Genomic DNA, 22,334 nt, shown 5'->3' on the forward strand with positions numbered 1-22,334 from the left:
GCTCAATCTGCCACATGCAATACATCGGTCAAACCAAGACATCTTTTCGCATCCGTTTCAACAACCACAAATCACACGTAAACAGTTTACCACATCTTCCATTGTCCAAGCATTGTCATCTACCAGGTCATTCGTTTGACAAGATTATGGTAACACTATTGGAATCTGGCTTTAAATTGCACCATGATCGCAAAATTCGAGAATCGTTCTTGATTCACAAGTTCAACAGTCTGTTATCCGGCATTAACGAATGCGTAGGAAAAGTGTCATGCCTTTCTACGATGCCCTGACGTCCGAAATTTTGAGAAATATTTAAAGAAGCATCCCTGACGTATAATATACTTCTTCTAAGGTTATCACATATTTATATTTTTTTCATGCGTGATCTTCGTCGTCAATAGGGAATGTTAGAAATGTCTTTTACATGCCCACAATCTTGTCTATTGTATTAGATTTTAATGGTTTGTAGTGTAGTCACGGCTGTTTAAAAGAATTTTTGTGACACTCACATGCTGATCGCACGTGTTTTGTACTGACGTGTTCATGCCTGCCCATAAAAGCGGCCACATACTCGTATTTCTGTTAATCCTGACGAAGGCCGTGCCACGGCCGAAACGTAGAGTAAACAATTATCAAATTTTCGTAAGTGTGCTCCTTTATTCTTCACAATATATATATATATATATATATATATATATATATATATATATATATATATATATATATATATATATATATATATATATATATTTACATATATATATATATATATATATATATATTTACATATATATATATATATATATATATATATATATATATATATATATATATAGGAACAGCGGGGCAGAAAGACACGAGCGTGTATCTTTAAACAAAGCGCTAACACACAATTCTTCTTTGTTCTCTTTTCCCCTTTCGGCTCGCTAGGGCTTGCCGGCTCACAACTCTAGGTGGCATTATTCCTCCTCCCATTAGAGCATCGACTCGATGCTCATACACAAGGTGACAGCAGGGCCCATAAGGGGATAAAAAGAAAGGGAGAAACAATACTTATAGTGCACAGGGCATTGGCAGGTGCAAAAAAAAATGAAAAATGTCTGTGGTCGGTCATAAGAAAAAAAAAACATTATTACAGTTCAAAGTTCGTTCGAGACCCTACGGACAACGAAAAAGAAATGTTTGCTGCCCTGGCACAATAAGGCGAGTATTACTGCGTAAAATAACGTTTTAAGCGGACGACATGCACAATCTGTGTTCGTGGTGAGTGGCGCTGGGTCGTTGGCGAGCCTCCGTCTGGAATGACTTCGTAGTTGACCTCGTTCAACCACCGTAATACTTTGTAGGGTCCGAAGTACTTGCTCAGGATTTTCTCGCTGAGACCTCGCCGTCTAACAGGAGTCCAAACTCACACTTGGTCGCCAGGTTGATAGGTAACTGGTGGATGGTGAATGTTGTACCTTCGGGAGTCTTTACATTGCTGCGATCTTATGTGCACGCGGGCTAGTTGACGTGCTTGCTCTGCTCGCTGAATGTAATCCTCGACATCAGGAGTTAGCGGCCCCTGCTGGTCGATGTCACAACCAATCATGGCGTCTAGCATGGTTTGCACGTCTCGACCGTAAACGAGGCAGAAGGGTGCGAACCTTGTCGTTTTCTAGGTTGCGGTGTTATACGTAAACGTTACGTATGGCAGGATCTCGTCCCACGTTTTATGCTCCACATCCACGTACATAGAAATTATGTCAGCCAGTGTTTTGTTTAGCCTTTCTGTAAAGCCGTTACTCTGGGGGTGGTATGCAGTTGTCTTACGGTGGTTCGTGTAACTGAGTTTGAAGATGTCGTCCAACAGTTTTGCCGTAAACGCTGTCCCTCGGTCAGTGATGATGACCGACGGGGCGCCGTGACGAAGCACTATGTGGTGCATGAAAAACTGGGCGACTTCAGATGCTGAACTGCGTGGCAGTGGCTTCGTTTCAGCGTAACGCGTGAAATAATCAGTTGCGACGATGATCCACTTGTTCCCAGAGTGAGACAAAGGAAACGGTCCAAGAAGGTCCATTCCAACTTGGTCAAACGGCGTACGTGGTGGGTCGATGGGTTGTAGGAGGCCTGCAGGCTTTACAGGTGGTGACTTGCGACGCTGACATTCGCGGCATTCTTTCACGTACCGTTTCACACAAACTGCACGTTTTGGCCAGAAATTTAGCTGTCGTACACTGTCGAGCGTCCATGAGTATCCCAGATGGCCGGATGTCGGCTCATCGTGGCAGGCTAATAGGATATCATCACGAAGGTCTTGAGAAACGACTAGAAGATAAGATCTGCTGCCGGTACCGGTGTTTTTCTTGTATAATATGCCGTGTCGTAAGCAAAATGACAGCCACGTACGGGAAAGTTGTCGAGGAACCAACACGGTGCTGCCTTCTAAATGGTCAATGATGGGCCTTAACTCGGGGTCCGCTCGTTGCTTACTGAGGAGGTCCGCCCCACTGAGAGTCCCCAGGAAGGCACTGTTGTCTTCTACAGCTGTATGGTCGGATTCTAGAGGTGCTCGTGATAGCGTGTCGGCGTCTTCATGCTTTCTACCCGACTTGTATACGATGGTGACATCAAACTCCTGAAGTCGCAGACTCCATCGTGCTAATCACCCAGAGGGGTCTCGGAGGTTAGCCAACCAACATAAAGCGTGGTGATCCGTCACAACTTTAAATGGGCGCCCATGGAGATAAGGCCTGAACTTTGTAATCGCCCATATTACCGCGAGACATTCCTTCTCTGACGTTGAATAGTTGGTTTCGGCACGTGATAAAGTGCGGCTCGCATAGGCGATCACACGTTCGGTCCCATCTTGTGTTTGCACCAAGATAGCTCCGAGACCAATGTTTCTTGCGTCAGTGCGCACCTCTGTGTCAGCGTCCTCATCGAAATTACCAAGCACAAGAGGGGAAGACAGTCGATGTTGCAGTTGCGCAAAGGCAGTCGCTTGTTCGTCAGTCCACAGAAATGGGGTGTGGTCACGCGTAAGTCTGATGAGTGGCTCCGCAATCTTAGAGAAGTTTTCGATAAAGCGGCGATAGTATGCGCAGAGCCCCAGAAATCGTCGAAGACTTTTCTTGTCTGTCGGAGCTGGAAAAGCGGCAACAGCGGCAGTCTTCTCGGGATCGGGCTGAACGCCTGCAGCGCTCACAACATGACCCAGGAACTTCAGTTCTTTGTAGCCGAAATGGCACTTCTCAGACTTGAGGGTAAGGTCAGCAGATCGTATAGCTTCAAAAACACGCCGAATGCGATGAAGGTGCTCGTCAAACATTTTTGAAAAGACAACGACATCATCTAGATAGACGAGGCAACTTTTTCACTTGAGGTCAGCGAGAACGGTATCCATCATTCGTTGGAATGTGGCCGGAGCAGAACAGAGACCGAATGGGAGCACTCAGAATTCATACAGACCGTCAGGAGTTACAAAAGCAGTTTTTTTCGCGGTCACGTTCATCAACTTCAATTTCGAGTAACCACTTCTGAAGTCGATTGAGGAAAAGTACTTTGCTCGCCTCAGCCTGTCAAGAGAATCATCCACTCGAGGCAACGGGTACACGTCTTTTTTTGTGACCTTATTCAGCTTCCTATAATCGACACAAAAGCGAAGTGTACCATCCTTCTTCTTTACAAGGACCACTGGCGATGACCAAGGGCTGCTTGATGGCTGTATTACACCATCTTGAAGCATTTCCTTCACTTGCTTTTGAATCACGCGTCGTTCAGTTGGTGAAACTCGGTAAGGCTGTTGCCGTATAGGGTTCGCGTCGCCGTAGGTGATAATACGGGGTTTGATAATCGATGTCTGACAGATCCTTGATGAACGAGCAAAACAGACGTGGAATTCTATCAACAAGTCGTTAAGCCTTCGTTTGTTTTCGTCAGAAAGCGTTGTGTTTACGCCGACACACTGGAGAGGTGCTTCGGCATTATCGGTTGCCTCGGAAGAAAAACACTCAGTCACATTGGTTACTGAATAGGCATAGGCGATGACAGTACCAGTGAAAAGGTGTCGGCGCTCGTAGCTGAAGTTTGTAACAAGAAGCTCGCAGTGGCCAGCCTGGAGGTCTACTAGGCTTCGTGCTACGCCGATACCCTGGGAAAAGAGTAAGGATCGATTGCTCTCCGCCACCATTTCAGCGTGTGCTGATTCATTACACGCCACTCGAACCATAACACTTGAGTGCGGTGGTATCATCACATCATCGTCAATTACACGCAGACATACTCGATCGTGGCTGGGATTATGCTCTGGTGTGGCGCTTTTTGTTGAAAATGTGACGAGGCGTTGTCGAATGTCGATGATAGCACCATGCTTCCTCAGGAAGTCCATGCCAATGATCAGGTCTCAAGAACACTGACGGAGAACGCTCAAGCTGACAACAAAGGTAGAATTACGAATCTGTATTCGTGCTGCGCAAACGCCGAGTGGCGTGATGATGTGCCCGCCAGCAGTACGAATTGACCTGAGGTTCCAAGGCATCGTGACTTTCTTAAGGAGAGCAGCCTGTTTTTCACTTATTATAGAAAAATCCGCACCCGTGTCAACTAAAGCACTGACTTTGCGACCGTCGAGCAGCACTGGAATGTCTAACGAAATCTTTGCGGAACCATCTGGTGTCGTCGTCGTTGGGGTATCGTAAGTTTGCGGAAGCGTCGGTAGGAGGCCTTGAGCTTGTCCAGTATGAGCGGCCTCGCCCCCGAAGGTCGCTGTGGTTAGTTTTCCCGGCGTGGACTGGGTGACCGACCCTGCGCCACGCTCGAATAGGTACGGCGATTAGAAGAAAATCGCCGCGGTGATGGGGAGCGTGACTGGTGCAAGGACGACGAAGTTCCGCGCTGCTGAGTCACATACTCTTCAATTTCAGGGGGCCGCTGACCGAACCTGGGTGGCGGTGAGTTCGTCGAAAATCCGCGTAGTCCAAGTTGCCGGTAAGAACAGTGTCGGTAAAGATGCCGAGCTTCGCCACAGTGGAAGCAGAGAGGACGTCTATCTGGCGCACGCCAGACGTCTGATTTCCGCGAAATCAGGCGAGGTGCGCTGTAATATGGCGCCGCTTGGACCGTCTGCAACATGGCTGGGGCCACGGTGGGATGCGGGATTGCGGGTGTAACAGGTTGCCGCAAAGCTTGAGCACACGACATGCGGGGGAAGTCACTGGGTGGTTGATAATCCCGCATGAAAGGAGGTTCTCTTAAGGCATGCTGGACTTCATCTCAGACTACGCTGGACAACGAAGAGATAGTGGGCTGCGAAGGCACAGACAGCTTCTGGAGTTCTTCGCGGACGACTGAACGTATGATCTCTCGGAAGAAATCTATTTGACCACCGAAAGCTCCCAAGTAGTCCGTAGTTGAAGCGTTGACGTGCCGTTCGTACGACGGGGCCCGCTGCCTAAGAGTGCTTTCGACGGCGACGGCTTCTCTGAGAAATTCGGAAACAGTCTTGGGTGGAGTGCGCACAAGCCCACCGAAAAGCTGTTCTTTCACCCCGCGCATGAGGTACCGTACCTTTTTTTCTTCTGGCATGCCGGGGTCAGCTCGGTGGAAAAGACGCGTCATGTCCTCGACATCCATCGCAACCCCTTCATTCAGCAGTTGTATGCGGGACTGCAGATTTATTTATTTAATTATTTCAACATACTGCAGCCCCACAGGGCTATCGCAGAAGTAGGCAAATACATACATAGAATAGCATAACAAGTGCGTTGTACATCAATGGTTAGTAATATACAATAAATATTCATCCAGTGATAAATATCGAACGTAACCAGGCAAAGAATTCCACAATTCAATAGAATGAACAAAAAAACTATATTTAAACGCCATCGTACGATGTGCAAAGGTAGACATGTTTAACTCATGGTAATTTCGGGTGGTCGTTGGTCTAGCGTGTGCTATATATTTGCTGAGTAAAGTAAACCATGGGGAATCAATTAAGGTATGAAGAAATTTCAAACATTCAACGTGTCGACGGGAAGATAGACTGGTAAGCTGTAAGATAGGAAGGTGGGAACTTGGTGAAAAATACCTGTCAAAGCGACGATAAATGAAGCGTACAGCTTTCTTCTGAACAGATTCAATTCTGTTGATGTCCGAAATTTTGTGTGGGTTCCACACAACAGATGTATATTCCAATATTGGACGAACCATTGTTTTATAAGTGAGGAGCCATATGCGGAGAGGTGCTGAACGTTAAGTGCGTTGTAGGTAGCCTAATTTTTTAAGCGCGCGGTTGCACATGAGATCGATGTGTTGAGACCAAGATAAATCCTGAGTGAAAAGGAGACCGCGCTCAGCTCTCTCCCGCCGGTGAGGGCCCCCCAAGAAGTCGGCATTTAAAGTCTTTCCACGATGTAAGAATACCTGCCCGGTTCTCATACCATACACGTGCGCCGTCCAAAAGACTGAAATAGACGTGCCGCAGTTTGTCTGCATCGTCTCACTGGTTGTGCACGGCAACGAACTCGTAATGAACGAGCCAATTTTCGACATCCTCAAGTGCAGTGCCATGAAAGGGATTTGGCGTTCGCGGTGTGAGTAAGGTGCAATGAAGCGGCGTTGTGCCGTTCGTACCGTTTGGGTTGGTGTCAGTAGGGCTGGTCGGAGCTGCCATGTTGTTTACGAGCAGTCCAAACTCAGGGGATTGCCCGCGGATTCTTCTGCTGGCGCGGTGCACAGGAGTAACCACCGGTACGGCGCTTGAGTTCTTGCTATGTGTAGGGGTACGGTGCATAGATTACCCAGCACCTCCACCAGTTTGTCACGCACCAAGAGCCGTGAAGACAAGACAGGAACAGCGGAGGAGAAAGACACGAGCGTGTATCTTTAAACGAAGCGCTAACACACACTTTTTCTTTGTTCTCTTTTCCCCTTTCGGCTCGCTAGGGCTTGCCGGCTCACAACTCTAGTTGAGGATATATATATATATATATATATATATATATATATATATATATATATATATATACAGAAGAATAACTTCGGTTGCCGCAAGGTTATAAATATGAAAGTAGATGCGCTTTTACATAACAACTGTTTATTCTGCCGGCGTTTCGACGGGAGCCCCGTATTTTTTCAAGGCATTATGCCTTGAAAAATACGGGGCTCCTATACATACATACATATATATATATATATATATATATATATATATATATATATATATATATATATATATATATATATATATATATATATATATATATATGTGTGTGTGTGTGTGTGTGTGTGTGTGTGTATATTTAATGTCGTCTCGGTTGAGACAGCGTTTATTCAGCCCAAGGGCGCAGCAGCGAACGGGCAGTCGGAGACAGAGCGCGCACACACCCAATGATGATTGTGGTGCGCATAGTGAAAATGAGGACACAGACCAAGAGGGATGATGATGATTATGATAATGCGTATATGAGAAGAAGCGCATGACGAATACCCACACGAATTCCCCGCACATCGAAGTGGCCAACCTGGCCGTAGCAAGTCAATGTGAGAGAGAACGGCGCCTCAAAGGCTTCATGCGAGACACGAGCGCGATCACCGTGGTGCGGTGACGGTGGTCTGTTGGGACGACAAGGGGGGTCACACGATAATTAACGGGCGAAGTCTGCTCGATAACTATGTAAGGCTCAGTGAAGTGTGGTTGAAACTTGTCACACAGACCAGGTGTAGGAATAGGTGTGAATAGGAGAGCCTAGTCGCCAGGTCGGAAGAATACAAGGCGATGGGATGCGTCATAAATGACTTTTCGATCTTGCTGTCGCACTACCGTGTTGAAGCGAGCACGCTCGCGACACCGGGCTAGTATTGAAATGTATTCCTCGCTGGAAGACGGAGATGAGTTGACGTCACTCTGGAAAAAGGAAACATCGAGGGAGAAAGTAGGGGAACGTCCATAAACGAGGTGAAATGGCAAATATACGGTGGTGCGCTGAACGGCCGTGTTGTAGGAGAAAGTGAGGAATTGCAGAAAAGTATCCCAGTTTTTGTGGTCTGGACTGATGTAGACAGCAATCATATCAGCAAGAGTATGGTGAAACCTCTCGGTGAGACTGTTCGTCTGAGGGTGGTAGCTTGAAGCTGTCTTATGTGTTCTTCCAGAGGCGCGCTATACTTCATTTAAAACTTCTGACAGGAACACCCTTCCTTGGTCACTCAGCAATATACGAGGGGCGCCATGGCAAAGACTGATGGCGTGCAGAACGAAGTCGGCAACTTTCTTTCGAAGCAGAGGCAGTTGATATAGGCGTCTCTGCGTAGCGTGTCAATTGGTCTATGGCGGTCACTACCCATCGTTTGCCAGTAGATGTGACGAAAAAAAGGCCATAAAGGTCAATACCTACAACCTCAAAGGGCATTTCGGGGCACAGAATTGGCTTCAGAGACACGGCCGATGCAGTTGTCTGGATTTTACGACGCTAGCACAGGACACAGAAACAGACGGAGCGCGCGATGCTTGTAGAAATGCCAGGCCAGTAGAAGTGACTTCGAATGCAGTCGTGAGTTTTTTGAATAACAAGATGTCGGGCAGTCAAGTCGTCGTGGAAGGCTTTAGGCACGTGAAGTCGAAGAGAGCGTGGTAGCACGGAAACCCAGCGTTGACCATCTGGGTGGTAGGTGTGACGGTACAGAACTCCATTCTGCAGCTTAAATTGCAAGAGTCGACGACAATGCTGCACGTTAGGTGGATGGGAAGTTCCTGAGAGCTGGTCCATAACACAACTACAGTACGGATCAGACAACTAGCAGGAGTGAAATGTGCGCTTGCCGCCCGAGAATAGCTGGTCTATTGAGGCCAGTGCGGGTGCTGCAGTATAAGTGATGACCGAACTTTGACCGATGCTGAGCTGGGTATTTGGTAGCGGGCAGCACGAAAGGGCGTCGGCATCTTGGTGTTTGCTACCTGACTTGTAAGTGATATCGAAGTTATACTCCTGTAAACGTAGAATCCACCGACTCATGCGTCCAGACAAGTTATTCAACGTGGAAAGATAGCACAGGGCGTAATGGTTGTAAAGATCGTAAAATGACGGCCGTGGAGATAGGGACGGAACTTTTGCACTGACCAGACCACAGCCAAAAACTCCTGCCCAGTCATGGTATAGTTCTTTTCGGTCGCATTTAGTACTCTACTGGAATATGCAACTACTCTCTCTTGTGAAGAGGTGCCGCGTTGCAGCAGAACAGCACCTATACGGCGGCTGCTAGGGTCCGTATCCAGGATTGTCGGTGCGGTCTGATCAAAGTGGCGGAGTACAGGTTCAAACGTGAGGGCACACTTTAACAGGTCGAATGCTGTTTGACATTCTTCCGACCACCGAAAGGGCACGTCGGAAGCAAGAAGCTGGTGCAGTGGAGCCGCTATTGATGCTAAGTTCCGTATATAACGGCAAAAATGGGAGACGAGACTAACGAAAATTCGCGACTCCTTCGGCCCTATGGAGCAAAGAAAGCGAAGCACCACAGAAACTTTTTCCAGATCCGGCCGAATTTCGTCTTTGGTAACGACGCGGCCCGAACCTGTGATAGCTTTTGAGGCAAAACGTCATTTTTTTGCTGAGTTGGAGACCAGCGGCGGCTAGACACGTCAGAACGTCATCCGAACGTTGTAGGTGCTGAGGAAACGACAAAAAAAATGACGATGTCGTCCAAGTAGCAGAAACAGGTTTTCCATTTGGGGCCGCTGAGCAGGGTATCGATCACGCGCTCAAATGTAGCGGGCGCGTTGCAGAGCCCGAAATTCATAACGTTGAATTTGTATTGCCCGTCGGGGGTGGCGAATGTCGTTTTCTTTTTGTCCTCTTCGTGCCTAGGAATTTGCCAGTACCCGGAACGCCCGTCGAGACTGGAAAAGTATTTCGCGGCTTGTAGAGAATCAAGGGCGTCGTCACTGCGAGGCATTGGGTACAGATCCTTGCGTGTGCTTTTGTTGAGCGCCCTGTAAGCGACGCAAAAGCGCACGGAGCCACCCTTCTTATGAACCAGAACCACAGGCGACGACCAAGGGCGAGATGAGGGGCGAATTACCTCTCGTTTGAGCACGTCAGCCACGTTTTGTTCGATAATTTTTTCTCTCAACAGGAGACACGCGGTAGAGTCGGTGGCGCACAGCAGATGTTCCGCTGTGTTGATTCGATGCGTTGCGGTAGTAGTGCGGCCCAATGTCGAGAAGTAAACATCGAATGAACTTGCGTGTTTCTTTAACAAAGCAAGTAGCTGTTGCGTCTGTGAAGGTGTCAAGTCGTCGCTTATGGCTGCTATAAAGGCGGAAGAAGAAACAGGCTCACCACTAGAGCTGTCATCGGAGGAGACGGCACAAAGTGGCAAAACGCACACAGGCTCGGGATCCGTCACGCAGGCCACCGTGGTGTTGTGAGGAAGTAGAATTTTTTCGTATGTTGTGTTCATGGTGGTGACAAGTGCGGAACGATTAAAAAAAACTAACTACACTGGAAGCGAGATTGATGCCGTTACCGATGCAACTAAATGATGGTGAGACCAAGACGTCACCATGGTCGATGTATTTGGATGTAATAGATACAATTTGCTCTTGACCTGGTGGTAACTCCGTATTTTCCACAGCTGTCAAACGAAATGGCCACTGGGGGTCGTCGTTGGAGATGCAGTTCGTGTCGGAGGGGTGGATGACGTGTTGACCACAGCAAATAGCCGCGGAGGCAGAAGAAAGAAAATCCTACCCTAAAATTTATTGGTGAGAGCAGTCAGTCAGGACGGCGAACTGAACATGGTGTCGGATACAATCAATAAAAAATTGGCAGATTTTACGTAGGGTGGGAATCGATGAGATGCGAAGCATGAATGAGAAATGTTGATATGCCACTTTAAAATCAGCATAACGTTACGAGGTGGAAGTAAATGATGCCGTACATGACTTCTGTGTCATGATTATATGATTATCATGTTTAGATGTGTCGTTTACCTTCGTCATCTATTCGCGTCACGTGATACGAAATTTAATATATGTAGAGCTAGCGAAACGGCCGCGAGCCCGCTATGAGCGTGGTATGTTGTCATGTTTCTACATGACATGCGTGTCAAGATTATCATGTTTGTACCTGTCATATATTTCGTCATCCACTGTCGACACGTAACACCAAATTCGGTGTATGTGGAGCTTACAAAACGGCCGCAAGCGCATCATGAAGGGCGCAATATACTCCTATATAGATTGATTGATTGATATGTGGGGTTTACCGTCCCAAAACCACCATATGATTAGGAGAAGCGCCGTAGTGGAGGGCTCCGGAAATTTTGACCACCTAGGGTTCTTTAACGTGGACCCAAATCTGAGCACACGGGCATACGACAATTCCTTCTCCATCGGAAATGCAGCCGCCGCAGCCGGGATTCGATCCCGCGACTTGCGGGTCAGCAGCCGAGTACCTTAGCCACTAGACCACCGCGGCAAGGCTACTCCAAAGTAGCGTTGACGCGCGCGCATGCTGAGCACAGCCACGCTACGTTAACAAAACGCGAGCACTCTATAGTGTGACGCCAGGCGCGACCAGCGTCCGTCGGCGCGACCCGACGGCAATTGGCGCGAAATGCGACATGCTGCATTTCGCGCCTGTGCGTTACTCAGATAACACCGCGTCTCTCTGTTTTCGTGACGGAGGGACGCCGGACAACGCTGCGTGGAGCGCGCCTGCGAGTATATGGCAGGACCAGCGCCTGGCGTGCCAACGCAGGCGTGACGCGACGAAATGAGCGCCGGCGAGCACACGCACCACGTCACGTCGAAATGTATTGGATCCTGGACTGTGGCTTGTAGTCATGTCCATCACAAGACACGCATCTCATGATTATTATGCTTGCACCAGTCAAATACCTTCGTAATCCATTGGCGTCACGTAATACAAAATCTGTCATATGTGAAACTAGCGAAACGACCGCATGCGCATAATCAGTGTTGCATGTAATGATGTTAAATGACACGCATGTCGTGATTATCATGTTTACACCAGTATCATACCTTTATCATTCATTCACGTCCCGTAATACTAAGTTTGGTATAAGTGAAGCTAGCGAAACAGCCGCCAGCGCATCATGAGCATGGCTTGTAGTTATGTTCTTACATGACACGCATCTCACGATTATCATGTGTGCACCAGTCACTTACCTTCGTATTATATTGACGTACTGTAATACTAAATTTGGTATATGTGACGCTAGCAAAACGGCCGCGAGCACATGATGAGCGTGACAAGTAGTCATGTTGTTACATGATACATATGTTATAATTTTCATGTTAGGTTCTGTCGCTTGTGTTCGCCATGCAATCATGGCATACTATACCAGGTTTTCAACATGCCATTTGAACGAAACCACCGCTAGAGCTGCAGGACCATAAAACGGAAATCATGACACTCATGACATACATATTACGATTTTCATGTTATGACTAGGAAATATGTTCTTCATACAGTCATGTTATGCCATGCCAAGTTTGGTATCGATACCATTATCGAAACGGCCAGGAGAGCTAAAAGTCGTAGGCGGCTCGATAGATAGATAGATATGTAGCGGCGAGAGAAGGAGAGACGTGAGATGACGTCGAAGGTGGCCGATGGGGCCGTGCCGATCTCGCCACTTTATTGCAGGCCTGAAGCGGAGCCACGTCGACTACCAGCGTCCGCCACGCCAGGCGTGTCAGCTCGTTCTCCTTCTCGCGCAGCTCGAGCTCGCGCCAGCTGCGCGAGAGACGCGGCGCGGTGATGGAAAAAATGATGATGGTGATGGCACTACAGAGCTCCCCCCCCTAGCGCTTTGCGCGATTTGAAGGCATATGAAAAAAAAAGAGGGCGACAAATGCTATGTACATGAACGGCAGTCCATAAAGTGTTCCTTTGGCAAGTCCAGTTTGTCAACGTGTAGTGACCATCGGGAACCAGTGGGTCTCTGGTGGGCGACACTGAGAGTTGCGCAGTGGACGAAGAAGTAAGCGCTTGATGGAAAGAAATCCGTAATGACGGATGGCTCGGTCCCAGAGGTCTTCAATTGTAGAAAACACCTCTGGAATTTCGAGGTCTCGCGCCACTTGTGATGCGTTTCTGTAGGCGAAAGAGAGGCCGTACTCAGTGACGCTGTGAAGCGACGCGTGACTGAGAACGTGCTCAACTGGTGCACTAAAGTGCGGGCTGTAAAGCGTGTCAAATGGGCCCGTGTCGTAGAGGCCGTCGTAGAAGGTATAGTCACACACGCCGTCTGCAGGCAACGGCTGCGACTCGTTCGTCGCCGTGCCGAATACGCGGACCACGGGAAATGGCGTCACGGGAGGCTGTGCAGGAAAGACGGGTTCAGTTGTCGCCTCAGTCACTGTCGAGGTATTCGACGCTGGTGGACTGGTGGCAGTGCTTGTTCCCATGCTTTCAGTTGGCTCCACAGTGGTTGTAGTTAGGTCGGTTGACTTGACAGACGTCATAGACAGTTCAGTTGGCTGGTCAGACGTCGTAGGCAGCTCAGTTGGCTCAACAGATGTCGTAGGCCGTTGAGTTGGCTCCACAGATGTCGTAGGCACTTCAGTTGGCTCGACAGGGGTCGGAGACAGTTCAGTTGGCTCGACAGATGGTGTAGGCAGTTCGTACGCGGGATACGCGTCGCTAGTGGCCAGACGAGAGGAAGTCGGGAGGTCAATAACGGGTGAAAGGTCACCTGTGCCAGGCTCCGAGGCGGGCGGCAAGGTGGCCGTCATGGAGTCTGGTGGGGCCACGGTTGGTAGCACACGTTGCGACGCAGTGACAACCCCAAAGTCGCGGGCCCCTGGAAGCGGTTGGTACGTGAGGCCATTGCGGGCGAGCATTAAGGGCAGGCTCTGGCTCCGCGAAGGCACGGCGCTGGGGCCCGTCGTAGACCACGAAACAGAGACAGGGACAGGGTCGGGGAGCGGGGACGCCGAGTGTGGTCGGCTGCTGGCCGGGTAGGAGCGAGTGTAATGTGCGAGGCACCCGGCAGGCCATTGCTGGCACCAGTGGCAGGTGGCGGAGCGGCAGGGGGCACCGTCAAGGAGCTGACCAGCAGCTGCAGCGAGGAGGAGGCCGAGACGTCTGAGCTGGTGGTCGCGAAAACGGCGAGGGCCACGTTGTCGCGTGCCGTCGCTTTCTTGGAAAACGTGCCGGTAGCAGGTACGTGTGATGAAGCTCTGCACGGAGGCTCTCAGGGAATGTACCTCTCGGAGGGAAGGTCAGTCGCAGTGGGGGAGTCTTATACCTCGCGGTCGTGATCAGGTGCAGGAGTGGATGTTTCTGCGACCGGATCAGGTGTAGAATTAGTCGAAGCCGGGGCACCGAGGTAGCGGTCAATGGAGGGCTGCGGACCGGTTCGTACCTTGCTCTGCGATGCCGGGGAAACCTGCCTGGTGCGGGTAAACGGAAGCGGACGGTATGTGTTGCCGCTGCGGGCGAGCACCGCAGTGCAGAGGGCATCGTAAGGCTGCGGGCTGGTGCAACTCTACCAGTAGGGCGTCGAGAAGAATGGCGTGCATCAGCAGCTGGCCCGTGACGCCATTCACCGCAAGAACGGCGTCGAGTTGCATAAACCATACCTTTGGGTAGGTCGATTGGAACGGCGGCACTGGCGGGCAGAGTTGCGGAAACATGGCAGCGGGCCGTTCGGCGAAGGGCGTGTTCTCCGGGTCACCAATGTAGCGGCGAGAGAAGAGGAGACGTGAGATGACGTCGAAGGTGGCCGATGGGGCCGTGCCGATCTCGCCACTTTATTGCAGGCCTGAAGCGGAGCCACGTCGACTACCAGCGTCCGCGACGCCAGGCGTGTCAGCTCGTTTTCCTTCTCGCGCAGCTCGAGCTCGCGCCAGCTGCGCGAGAGACGCGGCGCGGTGATGGAAAAATTGATGATGGTGATGGCACTACAGATACATTCAAAGTCGCCGAAGTTCATAAAGAAATGCTTCGCATTTAAAACGCGGGCTATACAGAAAGCGGAAAGGCGAATAGTATGCCCCAGGGCAGAAACCAACGTGGGTCTATTGAAAGGGGTCATCACTTTTTTCAGACGTTGGCCTAAATCAACACCCATAACAGAAAATGCTGCACTAGTGTCCACCAGAAAATCCACGTTAACTCCTTCCACTACCATTGAAACCATGTTGCACGTGCCTGGTGGAGGAATATTAGTCTTAATTTGGAATGCAGTTTTCCCCCCAGAAACTGCATCACTTAGTTTTCCGAATGATTTGCAGTGGCGAATGAGGGAGCCCGAAGTGGGGAGGAGGAGCGGCGAAAGGGTGAAGGTGAATGGCGTCTAGATTTCGGGCTGTTCCGAAGTGCACTCGATGCGGGCGGAGAGGTAGACCAGTGTGGAGGTGATGAATGGCCTTCACTTTGATAGTACGAAGTATCTCGTTCACGCATGTCGTAACCGCGGCGCTCGTCTTGCTGGCGCTTGCGGCAGAAACGAGAAATGTGGCCGCGATACCCGCAGTAATAGCAAACAGGGCGAGATGAGCGCCTGGGGGAAGGGTAGAAACCATGCGGAGTGCCCCAAGAGAATAAGGTCAGGTGAGACCGAACGAAAGTTGAGGGGAGAAGCGGTGGCGACCGAAGCGTACGATGGCAGCGGCTACGTCGTGTTTACTTCGCTGGGAGATGTAGCAGCGACCTGCACGTAGGTTCGTGTTGGCCGAGACGGGGGTGACTGGACATGAGCCGAACAGTTCAGAGATGACAGTTCTTCCCTGATAATGTCGCGCAATGTCGCTTCAGTAGACTGTGGAGAACACGGTGGAAGGTGTAAGAGACCCATGTTCTGCAACTCTTCACGTAATATGTCTCTTATGAGGTCACGGAGCGGTCTGTTTGTCGTAGAATAATGTTCGCCACTGTCTTGTTGTAGACGAACCGAGTCGAGAGTATCGAGGCGCTGACATGTCGTGGGCTGACTGTCGTGGCATGTTGGGGCGACATGTCGAGGCGCTGACATGTCGCCACAACGCTGTCTTCTAACACGCTGGTTTTCGCCGTGCAGATGATCACCGCCGCTTTCTGCCACACATTGCTGCCTCTTGTGCAGATGGTATGCACCATGGCGCCAATGGAGCATGCGCCATCATTCTACCACTACCCAAATCAGATTGCCGTTCCGCTTGTCCTGGCTTCACCGGAGGAACGTATATCGACACCCTACTACTGGATGCTCCAGCTATCGTGGGATTCCGCATCAAAAGGGACACTGTCAAGTCCGCCAACTATAAAGGAGCAGCGACCATCGCGACCGCTTTGTGGGCTCGGTGGCTAAGTCACAACGCTGTTTTCTAACACGCTGGTTTTCGCCGTGCAGGTTAGTGCAAAATACAGCCTATTTAATAAGAAATCTTGTGATTACTGTTTGGTGCAGCTCCCGAGCCCCGAGTGCTGCCTTGCTTTGTTTGGTGAATGTACACATGTCATACAGTCTTTGCTTTTGCTATCAGGAGATGTGCAAACCAATCCAGGGCCTAGTATGAGCGATGTTCTCGCTTAGTTACAGAAGCTGACAGTTGGGAAAAGCAAACTAATCACTGAGGTGCAAAGGCTAAAGAATCAAGTTATGAGTACTAATAAAACACTGACGGATCTAAATAAGTGAATGATGGAACTTGAGCAACACTACCAGGCACTCATGCCCTTACGCAACGAATTAGAAGCAGTGCATGCTGCTACTGGCGTAACTGGTCGCCTCGTGTCTATTCTCGAGAGCGGCATAGACGACGCTGACAACCGGTCTCGTAAAATATTTTAATATTGTATGGCATTCCTGATTCCAACCCTTCTGAAACCTTCACGTAGTTCGAAAAATTATTCATTGATAAGATTCGCGAGCACATGCACATAAGCCTTGATGGTAAGGAAATAGAGCGTGCACACCGGCTGGGACGGTACTCACCTGGCCGTAACCGCCCCATCATAGTTATATTTGGGCTCTACAAAACTAAAGCATTATTCCTGGATGGCGGTCGTAAGTTAAAGGGGAGTAATTGCGCAATTAGCGAAGATTTTTCACTAGCTGTTGGAAATGCCCGCAAACATCTCACTGCTTTCGGCAAAGGTAAAGGAACGCCCTTCAAACTACGTTTCAAGGCACTTGTCATAGGATCCAAGCGCTATGAATATGATGAATCATTTAATACCATTAAAGAGAGTCACTAGCAATCAAAGCGCAACAGAGGTTCACAAAGTCCTCGTCCCATTGCCACAGCGAATAATCTTTCTTCATCTGTTATTTTCACTAACGCCCGTAGTTTCCTTCCAAAGCGTGAAAATATATCAAGTCTTGTTTCTTCTTCCAGCAGCAATTTACTCATCATGACAGAAACGTGGCTCACGGGCGACATCAGTGACATTGAGGTATTATCAGACTTACCAAACTTCGAAGTTCATCGTCATGACCACCTAGGAACGTGAGGCGGGCCAATTTTTATAGCATTCAGCAAGCAATTACCTTGCACAACAATTGCGCCTCCTGCTGGCCTCGAGATAGCCTGGCTACTTCTCTGCTCATTCCCACAGGCTGTCCTGCTGGGAGTCTGTTATCAACCCTCTGTTAACAGCCCCGATTTTCCTAGCAAGTTAAACAGCGTTCTGTGCCAGGCTTCAGCTGCGCATCCTAATGCTCATATTCTATTATTCGGCGACTTTATCTTCCCTGGTATCAACTGGCGTAACTTATCTTCCGGAGCATCAACTAACGCTGAGGCCAGAGATTTCATCGACGCCTGTTTACACTTTAATCTTTGACAGCTTGTTTCTGAACCAACACGTGTTTCGCGTGACTGTGCGAACGTCTTACACCTTATACTAACCACCCAGACAGCTTATCATCTTTAACCTTTCTTCCTCCTATCAGTGACAGCAAAGTTCTTCACACCACATTTTTATTTTCCGCACCACCATGTGCATAATGTAGCAAAACAATCAACCTATACAATAGAGGTAACTTCCGAGCCATTAATGACGAATTAGCTGCCTTTCTATCTAACTCTGAGTCTTGATTTCACGAGCAATCGATTGATGATAACTGGTGGCTATTTAAAAGTAAAATGGTTCAAAGCAGAGAAACGTATACCAAAAATTACCTTCCGTGAGAATCGGCAGATGCCGTGGTTCTCTAATCACTTAAAGCGTTTAGAAAATAAGAAGAAAAGACTTTTCCGGGCTCCTAAATAGGGTACCAATGCTAACACTTGGGAAAAATATTATTCTGCCGAAAAAATGTATCTATCTGTTGTTCGTGGTGCCAAGCATGCTTTTTTAACAATGACTTGCCCAAAATACTTAGAGAAAACCCAAAGTAATTAATTCTGGCAAGTAACAAACCCAAGTCATGTTAGCGCCTTAACACTTTCTGATGATTTGGGGAACATTATGTCTGATACTGACTGCACAACTACTTTCAACAATGCCTTCGAATCAGTTTTTACTAAGGATACTAGAGCTCCTCTACCTTTACTGTCTAGCAACATATTATCCAGTATGCCGGCCATTACATTCAGCGTAGTTGGTATTTCAAATGTTATTGATAACCCGAAACTTTCGTTTGTTGCCGGTATCGATGGTGTTATCTCAAAACTGTTAAGAAACACCAAAGATATACCCTCGTCCTTTTTGTGTCTGTTGTTTCCTCAGTCGCTTTCAGTCGGTTGCTTTCCTCATGAATACAAAGCGGGAAAAGTCATTCCCATCTACAAAGCAGGTAACAGACTTCACCCACTAAATTATAGCCTAATCTCCCTCACGAGTCTGCCAAGTAAAATCTTGGAGCACGTCATTTACTCACTCATTATAGACCATTTGGATGCCAATCATTTCTTTGATCCTGTACAGCATGGATTCCGCAAGGGCCTTTCTTGCGAAACGCAGCTAGCTCTTTTCATTCACGACCTTCATACGGATCTTGACTGTAACAGACAAACTGACGCTATCTTCCTCGACTATGAAAAAGCTTTTGACAAGGTTTCTTGCCAACACTTGTTACATAAACTTTCCTTCTTCAACTTAAACTCCAACCTACTAAAATGGCTTGAAGCGTTCTTAGTCAACCGTTCGCTATTCGTCAGCGTCAGTGATCAGTCCTCCGTCCCACTTCCGGTTACTTCAGGTGTCCCCTAGGTGTCTGTTTCTGGCCAACTTCTTTTTCTGGTATATATCAATGACTAACCCCTTCATGTAACTTGTAACATCCGTATGTTCGCAGACAACTGCATGATTTATCATGCCATTAACAATATTACTGACGCAGATACATCACAGCAAAATCTTAACCACCTGCAGTCGTGGTTACCCGGTGGCTAATGACTTTCAATCCAAAAAAGCAAACATATATCATTTACCTGTAGTCACAGCCCCATTACTTCTCCTTAAGTGATTGCCATTAGTCTCATTGAAACAGTCCCATCATTCAAGTACCTAGGAGTCTTGATTTCATTTGATCGTACCTGGGGCACACATATAAAAAGCATTCTGTTAACGGTGAACCAATCACTTGGCTTCCTGAGGCGCCACTTAAGTCATGCCCCACGCGACGTAAGATTACTAGCGTACATAAAACTAATCAGGCCTACAGTTGAATATGCTTCACCAGTCTGGGACCCACATCAAAAATACCTCATCAACGCACTTCAGTCTCTTCAAAATCGCGCAGCAAGATTCAGTCATTCATCCTACTCATATGACGTAAGCATATCCACCCTAATAGAAAAAATCTAAACTAGAATTCCTCTTACACCATCGTACGATATGCAGCCTTGGTCTTTTTCATAAGTTTTTTTTACAGTTCACTCAATCGCATGCCGTACATCACCCCACCATCAAGAATATCGCAACGCACTGGCCACCCACTACAGGTTTCCCAACAGCGCACACACACTACTACCTTCCCTACTTCATTTTTTTTCTCGTACAGCGTCAGAGTGGAATGCCCTTCCGCACCATGTTGCATCTACAAATAACCGTCACATCTTCTATGCTGCTGTGTCTTCTGTTTTACAAAATTAGTTGCCACTGATTGTACTTACCGCGAGTCATTACTTCTACAGTGTTCATTGTTTGTTATTGTTGTATTTATTTGTACAGTGTTATTTTGTGCGAGATTTTCAATAATTATTACGTTATATTGCCACATCGTGTTGTTTCTTCTAATATTACCAAACTAATTACATAGCGTGTCTTCTCGTTTTTGCAGTGTATCAACTTTTCTTGCTTTCATTTTCTCCTCTTTTTTCAAAGTTTCATTGGTTTATATTTTTATTTGAATTTACCCATTACATGTTGCCTCCACCCCTTATGTAACACCTCAAAAACGGGGCCTTTAGGGAAATAAACTGAACTGAAATGAACGACGTTGGCTATGGTAGCCGGGTTCTGAGCAACCAGGGCACTGAAGGCAACAGGGCCTATACTCTTCATAATGTGGTGTACCTTCTCGGACTCCGGCATAGATAAATTGGCACGCCGGCAAAGCGCAAGAACGTCCTCGATGTACGACGTATACGACTCACCGGAAGAAGGCGAGTGTCGAGGGTTCTCTTCGAAACTGCGGACTGAATGGCCGGTGTTCCGGAAACGTGATGGAGCTGCTGCTCGAAGGACGCCGAGTCGGGTATGTCAATGATGTGGTTAAAATACCATGCTTCCACCACACCGGTCAAGTAGAAAGGGACGTAACAGAGCTTGGCGCTATCGTCCCAGCGATTAGCAACACTCATGCGGCTGTACTCATCGAGCCAGTCTTCCACGTCTTTCCCGCGAAGACTGACGAAGAGAGGAGGACCGCGCTGGTTGCTGTGTACGTAAAGAGGAGGTGCGGCGGAAGACGGTGAGGGAAAGATGGCTGCAGCGCCGGCAGGCTCGTTCTGTGACATGTTGTGGAGGCAATCGGCGGTTTGAACGCAGCTCCAGGGAGTCGAGCGAGGTGGGAGACAACCGAGGACTGAAAATGCGCCTCAACCACGTATGACGTCTGGGTGGAGACAGTGTTTATTCAGCCCAAGGTATCAGCAGCGAACGGGCAGTCTGAGACAGAACGCGCACACACCCGATGATGATTTTTGTGACACCGAGTGAAAATAAGGACAGAGACCCAGACGGATGGTGATGAATATGATAATGCAGAGTGCAGATATGAGAAGAAGCGCATGACGAATGCACACTAATATATATATATATATATATATATATATATATATATATATATATATATATATATATATATATATATATATATATATATATATATTGCTAAATCTATACACAAGGCGATATTTATATATTTTTTACATTTTTCTTCACAAGATGTAGCAATTCATAATTGTCAAAATTGCACTCTTTCGACCAATGTTGAAAGTGCGACCAAGCAGAGCTTACCTTGAGCGTGATCTCAATGGTAAATACAGTGGTAAAAAAGTAGTCGAAGTAATTCAGAACCTGGAAGAGACAAAAACATGTACTTTACTTGGTTGGGTCCGAAAAAACTAACTGACAATGTGCAGGTGACTTCAACTGTCATGAAATCTGAAAACATTTGTGATCTGTGCGGCATCACGAGCGTGAATTTTCGAAAGCATACCCGAATAACACTTTGACATTTGCATGCATTTATCTCGACTCCAAAGGCCTAGAATACGTACAATTCAATAAACTAAACGTCACTGGAATAGTAAATAGGTATTCAGAATGCGAACATTGTCTGAATAATAAATACTCCGAGGTAAAGGCTTTGTTGTCAATGAGCTACTACAGCGGCTATCCTGCCAGCCACTTTATTGAGTATATATGTGAATTTAAACGTGGCACTGTATGTCAGCACCCTCAGTGGCCATGGCGCTGAGTATGGCACACCCTTTATGAGCCTATATGGCGTCACGTAGCACGTGAACTTATTACGCGCTGGCAGCTGACTAATAGACCCTCGTATACAACTTAAAGCACTAAATCTGCCAGTGTGAGACCCTCGTGAATGAGTAGGAAAAAGAATACTGCCAGGGAAAGTGTAGGCAAATTATTAGACAGAAATAATGTAGTTGCGAAGAAACAAAAGTGGGTGAAATGATAACTTGCCGTGAGCAGGAACCAAACCTGCGACCTTCAGCTAAAGTGTTCGATGCTCTACCACTGAGCTACCACAGCGGATATTCTCCTAGCCACTTTATTCAGTATATAATTGAATTTTAAACATGGCAGTGTCAGTCAGCGCCCTCAGTAGCAATGGCGGCGAGTGCGGCACACTCCTTATGAGCTTATTCAAGCGTCACGTAGCACGTGAACTTATTATGAGCTGGCAGCTGACCAATA

At 48.0% G+C, this 22,334-nt stretch overlaps 1 protein-coding gene across 1 annotated transcript in view; it reads right to left on the minus strand.

Annotated features, from left to right (window-relative positions):
* The window catches only part of LOC119162950 (muscle calcium channel subunit alpha-1-like), a 1,445,695-nt gene that overhangs the window by 675,087 nt on the left and 748,274 nt on the right, over positions 1 to 22,334 (minus strand). The window contains exon 23 of the mRNA XM_075882643.1: positions 21,408 to 21,467. Coding sequence (XP_075738758.1) covers positions 21,408 to 21,467 — 60 coding nt within the window. The remainder of the gene's footprint in view (positions 1 to 21,407; positions 21,468 to 22,334) is intronic.

This window comes from Rhipicephalus microplus, unplaced genomic scaffold (genome assembly GCF_043290135.1).
Source record: "Rhipicephalus microplus isolate Deutch F79 unplaced genomic scaffold, USDA_Rmic scaffold_13, whole genome shotgun sequence".
Classification (NCBI taxonomy): domain Eukaryota; kingdom Metazoa; phylum Arthropoda; class Arachnida; order Ixodida; family Ixodidae; genus Rhipicephalus; species Rhipicephalus microplus.